Here is a 7,396-nt window from a genome sequence, read left to right on the forward strand (position 1 = left end):
ATGATTCTCCTGACTCAGCCTCCCAAGTAGCTGAGATTACAGGAACCCACCACCATTCCTGGCTAATTTTTTTTTTTTTTTTTTTTGAGACGGAGTCTTGCTCTGTCACCAGGCTGGATGGAGTTCAGTGGTGCAATCTCGCTCGCTGCAACCTCCGCCTCCTGGGTTCAAGTGATTCTTCCGCCTCGGCCTCCCGAGTAGCTGGGACCACGGGCGCATGCCACCACGCCCGGCTTAATTTTTATGTTTTTAGTAGAGACAGGGTTTCACTGTGTTAGCCAGGCTGATTTCAAACTCCTGACCTCAAATGATCTACCCACCTCAGCTTCCCAAAGTGCTGGGATTACAGGCATGAGCCACTGTGCCTGGCCTTGAACAGAATTTTTTCAAGACATTGTCATTTTGTATTCTCTTTTTCAAAGTGATCCCTAAATTTTTTTTTTTTTTTTTTTTTTTGAGACAGAGTTTCGCTCTTGTTACCCAGGCTGGAGTGCAATCGCGCAATCTTGGCTCATCGCAACCTCCGCCTCCTGGGTTCAGGCAATTCTCCTGCCTCAGCCTCCTGAGTAGCTGGGATTACACGCACACGCCACCATGCCCAGCTAATTTTTTGTATTTTTAGTAGAGACGGGGTTTCACCACGTTGACCAGGATGGTCTCAATCTCTTGACCTCGTGATCTACCTGCCTCAGCCTCCCAAAGTGCTGGGATTACAGGCTTGAGCCACCACGCCCGGCTGATCCCTAAAATTTTATGTCTCATGCTCCACAAAACTTGGATCTACTTTGCATATACGTTCATTATATTTTTGTTGAATGACTGAAGAGAGAAAAAAATGAATGGTTCTTTTAGTCCAGGCAGACCCCCGAAGCTGTGAAACATAAACCTAGTCTATTCGGTTACAAATAAGCTCAGAGCCTTAAGTGAGCAGAGACCCATGTGAGTCTGTTGGAGACTCAGAATGAGTCAAAATGAACTTGGAAGAGATAGTTCACATATGTCATTATAAGAATTCTGAATGAATGAAAGAAAACCATCATCTTTTTCAAAGAGAAGTATCTTCAAGGGTCATCCCATTCCATCACTGTCAAAGTTTAAGCTGCCCCTGAAAGCAAGGTCTGTGTCATGGACTTTGTTCAAAGTATTTTATTTGGGAAAGAATCTCAGGAATTAGAAATAATAGGAGAACTGGGAGAATAAACCAGGGAGAGAGGAAACCAGGGCAAACGTACAATATTGAGTTTATGCTGGAGCAACAGGAGATGGAATCCATCAGGACCTTTGAGAACACATAGGAAATCTCTCTGGAGTGTCTGCATGAATGGGCAGGCTGGAGCTTTTGTCTCCTATTCTGTTCTACCAGGAGCATTAGGACCTCTAGCTGTCTTTGAGTACAACCCAAGTTGGCTCAGGTAATATCAGAGAAGAGCCCTGGGAAGGAAGCAGGGAGACTCCCAGCATGCACCTGGGGAGGGGCACTGTCAGTACCAGGTGAATGGAGACTTGCACGTAACTGTCCACTGCAGTGAGGCTGAAATCAGAGGTGGGCAGTGAGGATGTGATGGAAGGCACTAGAGGTTCCTCTATAATGGTCTCTTTTCCAAGTAAACCATCCGTTCTTCTATCAGCTTTCTTGTGTAATGGCCAGTTGCTCTGAATTGACAACTTTCTGGGAGCATCACACCTTCTTGCATATCAGACTCAGTATCAAGCAGGAAATGCTATAAGGGGCAACATTTTCACTTTCTCTTAAGACATCACCGTTTATGTTAGTTTTATCAATGAATTATCAGACTACTATATTTGCATTTTAGATGACTTCGAGTCTGAATCACAGGTGAATCAGACAAAAGCAATCCATGTCTGCCTTTGTTACCAGAGTCCACAAAGTAAATAACTGCTTGACTAGAGATTTGTCAGAGAATTCATAGGGACCTAAGATGTATTGAGCCTATACTATGTATTAGACTGTTTCATTTACAAGTATAAAATTTCTGCAAGACATATATTATTGGCTTCAGTTTACAAGTGAGGAAACTTAGCCAAATGTTTTTTAAGTCACCAACCCAAGGGATCAGAAAATGAACCACTGAGGTCTCCTCATCTCTGAGACTCTTCCTCTTCAGTATGTAGCCTCCCACATGAAAGATGTTAATCATGTGATTTGTGTCAGATACATTGTTTCTAAAAGAGACATTTGGGTCAATGTTTCCCATGTTGAAGGTATCTTCCTCTACCAAAATGTATAGGGAAGAGTAACTTCAACCATAGGTCGAAAGTCAGTATGGCCAAGTGTGTGTCCAAGTTCTGATATTTGCTAGCTGTATCTCCTTTGGTAAATCATCTAAATTCTCTAATGGTTTTTTACCTGCCATATGGGAGCAAATTGTTCTCCCTTATGAAGTTCTCAAGAAATTAATTGAACTAATATACTTTGTATATGGCCCAGAGAAAATGGGATTAGCAATATTGGTTATTATTAGCAATCAACAAGGGAATTTTCTGTAAGTTCACATAAAAGAGGTAGAATTAAGTTGGTCTCTGTCCACTGTGTACTTGCACATGCACCTGCAAATGGCCACATCATACACTTGATAGTTACTGTGCTGCCTGTTGTACATGTGCACCCAACGCTTCCCCCAACCCACTCTCGCCTCCCTGCCCTGTGCTGCCCTGGGCTGTGCCCTAGAAGACTGATTTCAGCAAAGGGTGCTATCCAGGCTTCCAGCTGGGCTTTCCAATGGAAGACACCAGCTGGATGTTGACAGGCAGTGAAGGGAGAGTTCAGAGTATCTGGGCTTTCCCTTCCTAGCTTCTGGTCCTGAGTTCTTCCCTTTGGAAACTTTTCTCATTACTCACACACACCTGCAGTAACATAGCATTTCCCTCCCACCTCTTTCTCCACAGGCTCAGGAGTTGTACAGCTTTCCCAATGTGCTGGAAACCCCTGGCCCCTCAAACAGTTCTTGGTGTTCCTAAGTCTGTTTACCTCTCTGAACATAGTCCTTTGATTAAATTGTTTTCACTTCAACCTTTTTAAGGTTTTCACTTTCAACCTTTTCCTATTCCTTGACAGAAAACTGACTGATTCAAATGATTTTCATACATTGTAAATGCATGTATGAATAATTAGGGATATATTATCTTGCCAGACTTTAAACTTGTTAAAGACAAAATGTGTAATTCTAAAAATTACATCTCATTTTCTATATTCCAAGGAAATTTTTTAACATAATAGGTATTCCAGGAATACCTACTGAATAAATTAACAAGTAGACAACAACCAAACTACAAAACTATATATAATAAATTTTCATGAACAAGATGACAGAAAATATAAAATGTATTCTCCTGCTTTCCATTTCTGTGCTGTGTAGGTTGATAATTGTCTTTTGGGACTGAGTGCCCTTAAATGTCCTCTGACAATCTCTCTCTTTCTCTTACTGTAAGAGCTAGAAGATTTGAAAATATATTTCCCAGATTCTCCTGAGAGCAAGTTTCTGAAAACAGCTTTGCTTCCTCCAATAAGCTATACTTGTGGAAAAGTTGAAAGCAGAATGAAGACTTTTGTCTGACAGTAACAGACAGGTGGATTTGCAATGACCTCTGGATACTTTCTGTGAATCACCCTCTTGGTCACTGCAAGACCACTGTGACTCTCAACTCTTTTCTGTAGTCCCTGGCCTGGGCAAAAGTAGCAACTTCAGCTTTTCTGATCACTAGTGGCGGACCTGAGGGCAAGCTCCAGCCTTCTGAGACCCTCCCACTTCTCAGCCTTCCATTGGTTTATACCCACTCATTCCCTGTATTAACTGCTATTTTCCTTGAAATTCCTAGAGGGTTGTTTCTTTGACTGAACTGTTTAGTGTACTGGAAGTGCCCTTTGTCACTATGCATCTATATTAGGACATATTGTGGCTCCATTCTGTCCAGAACGAATCTTCTCCGGCTGGAAGTTGTATGTCCTGGAGGTTGGCAGGCCATAAGCCATAGTAACCACATTCCATGATATGTGACCCTCTTCTACTCCTGGGCTAGTCTTGAGATGGAAGAATCTTGCTCTACTGTAGCTCATTGATTAAGGCCCAGGAAATACCATAGAGTTTTAGAAGTTTTATTTGGGAGACATGCAGTCATAGGTTTGGATCCTGGCTTTGATCCCTAGAAATATGAAATACTGGAGAAGTTTGCGAGCTACAGCTTCCTATCTATAAAATGGTACACTGAAATCTTCATTTATAAAGTGGATATGCTAATGTCTATCTTTGCGTTAAAACACACAAACTCAGTAAGATCATTTGAGGAGTTTGAGACTAATCTGGACAACATGACAAGATCTTATTGCTACAAAAATAAAAAAAAAATAGCCAGAAACATCATCTCGTAGTGATGTGTCCCTGTAGTCATAGCTACTCAGGTGGCTGAGGCAGGAGGATTGCTTGAACCCAGGAGTTCACTGCTACAGTGAGCCATGATTACACCACTATACTCCAGTCTGGGTGACAGAGTGAGACCCTGTCTTAAAAAAGAAAAACAATAAAAACACAATGTGCACTGCTATGGTTTGACTGTGTCCCTAAAAAATTTATTATGTATTGGAAACTTGGTTCCCAATACAGCAGCATTGAGAGATAGGACCTTTGGGAAGTGATTAGGTCTTAAGGATTCTGCCCTCATGAAGATTAATCCATTCATGGGTTAATGGGTATGGAGGGAATGGGTCAGTTATTGCGATGGTGGATCTGTTATAAAAGCCAGTTTGGCCATCTCTCCTGAGCCACCTCACATGGGATTCCCTGTGCCACCTAGGGACTCTGCAGAGTCCTCACCAGCAAGAAGGTCCTCACCAGATGTGGGTCCCTGACCTTGGACTTCCCAGCCTCCAGAACTGTAAGAAACAAATTTAGATTCTTTATAAAGTATCCAGTCTCAGGTATTCTATATGACAACAGAAAACACACTAAAACATATGTCCATATGTTCCACAGAGGAGGAGCTCCTGCCACTTGCAGAGAATTAGAAAGATGTGAGAACTTCCAGTGTGTCTGGAGCCCACATGTGCAGGAGCTCTCACTGAGCTCGGCAGGGCAGGGAAAAATGTTAGAAAAGAACTAGAAGCATCCCTGGGGCTTGGCTAATGCTATGTGGCAGCCCCTACCTCCCTCTCCCTATTGCATCCCCAGCTGAGACAGGAAGGTTTGGGTACAGAAAGCCAGTAATTATGCAGCGCTGTGCCTAAGCTGCTGGCACAGAGGTACAGCGCTGAGTCTCCCAGCTCCAAGGAGCTCATGTTCAGTTCAGAATGATAGTCACTGAACTGTCGAGCTGTGAATCGATCAGGGATGCTTCCTTTATCTCTTTGCATCTTTTCATAATATGAAACGAGGAACTGGAGGCCCTGACCTGGACCCTGCTGGTACCAGTACACAGTGTTATGTCCAGGGATAGGATAGCATTTCAGAGTGGCTGTTTTCCTCTTTTCTTTGATCAGATGTCTTGGGTACTGGATGACTCCAGCAGCCACTGAACCTGTGGAGGAAGGAGACAGAAGCTCAGGAGAGTCTGACACTTCAGCAACAATTGAATGCTGTGGATGCAGGGATGTCCCACCTGTGCTCAGGACTCACCTGTTCCCAGGAGACAAAGCATGACACAGCAGAGGAGCCTGGTGTCCCCGGCAGAGTCAGGCAGGATAGGACTAGGCATTTCCCTACTCAGGATGCTGGTCTCCTGGGGTAAGAAAGCAAGACTTTTGCTCCTCCCCACCGTTTTTGGAGGGTTTTACTGTGATGTCACTGTTCTGATGTCATCAGCCCTGTAGGTTCCCATAGGCACCTGGTACTACTGCTCAGCTAACTCAGGTTTTCCCCCATCCTGTCCAGTTTCCTGCAGGCAGGGGGAGCTGGCTGTGCTGAGTGAGGCAGGGCAGGCTTCCGGGCAGACAGCCATTCTCACAGCTTTTGAGAGTTTCATCTGAGGCAGCTGCTCCTTTGTCTCCACCTGGCTTGGCTTATCCAAGCTGCCTTGCTGAAACCTCATCACACTCCCCATCAAATGTAGGCTCCTAAAGAGGCCACACAAGGCTGCAGTCGATGGCTTCCTGCCATGGCAAATGCACGTGCATATCGGTTGATCTGAGAAAACTATGATGAACTCCTCCTGTGCCAGCACTACCTTGGGTTCATCTAGTAATATCCTTAATGCAGAAAGCCAAGACTGTCTCCCTTAACCCTCTGTCTCCTAGACAGTGCTATCAGTGGCCCACTCAGTGGATCCACAGTGCCCTCAAGTGGCCAGTGTGTGCTCACTACGATGAATCTCCATGGGACCCTGACCAGGGAGGCTGGGTGCTTTCTAAACTAGGCATCAGGATCTGCCAGAATACAGCATAGCTCTTGCCGATTTCAGGTTTACCTGCCTCATACTCAACTTTTGCACAGGGTAGTGAGGGAGGTATATATCAAACGTTTGTCTAAACAAGGAACAAAAATTTAAAATTGTAATTTAAATTTTAAATTCATCAAATAATGGTGTAGGAAGGGAGACAGCAACCAGTCATTAAATGCTAGCTGCCTGGGCAAAGTGTTTCCTTTAACCAAAGGTAATTCCTAGAGGCTGCTGACAGAGACATGCTATCAGTGAAACAATCTTCTAAGCTGGAGAAATAAACGCATTCGTCTCATGAAAGGGAACTGCCTACTTATATATCTTTTGTTTTCTTAACACCCTAGTCGGCCTTTACTTTTTGCTTTTAGTGAATTGACTTATTTATGATTGATGTGTAGGAATTCTTTAAATTATGAATTCAGCCCTTTCTCAGATATACATATATTTTTTCTTAATAATGTATTTTGATAAACTTTTTAGGATTTGCATAAATAATATTTTGCTTTTTTTATGGTTAGAACATTCTTTTGTCCTCCTTAAGAAACCTTTGCCTACCCCATGATCATGAAGAGAGCTCACTGTTTTCTTCCCGAAGCTTTCGAGTTCTAGCTTTTTGATTATCTGCGATTTTTTTGTGTCTCTTACTAATTATTGCTTGTGGGAAGGGCCAGCAGGTTTTCTGTAGATGGTGAGAATAAATTTCTTAGTTTTGTGCACCATGCAGTGTTTGTCCCGACTACTCAACTCTGCCATCGTAGTGCAAAAGCAACCATTGACAATACACACGTGAATGACTGTGGCCGTGATCCCATAGAACTTCATTTATGTTTACTGAAATTTGAGTATCTTAGATTTTTATATGTAACAAAACACTTTTAATTTTTTTTCAGTCATTTAAAAATGTAAAATTATTGTTAGCTTCTGGGCTGTATGAAAACAGAGAACAGATTTGGCCCAAAGGCTGTAGTTTGCCCACATCTAGTTTAAGGAGTGAGATAAGGCTAGAGAT

At 43.0% G+C, this 7,396-nt stretch overlaps 1 gene segment (V, D, J or C); it reads right to left on the reverse strand.

Moving 5' to 3' along the window:
* Positions 1 to 5,140: 5,140 nt before the first annotated feature.
* Positions 5,141 to 6,107, reverse strand: LOC141580141 (T cell receptor beta variable 13-like). The segment is given in 2 exon segments: positions 5,141 to 5,529; positions 5,628 to 6,107. Coding segments are annotated over 2 exon segments (468 nt in total).
* Between the last annotated feature and the right edge of the window lie 1,289 nt (positions 6,108 to 7,396).

Source organism: Saimiri boliviensis, chromosome 10, assembly GCF_048565385.1.
Source record: "Saimiri boliviensis isolate mSaiBol1 chromosome 10, mSaiBol1.pri, whole genome shotgun sequence".
Classification (NCBI taxonomy): Eukaryota; Metazoa; Chordata; class Mammalia; order Primates; family Cebidae; genus Saimiri; species Saimiri boliviensis.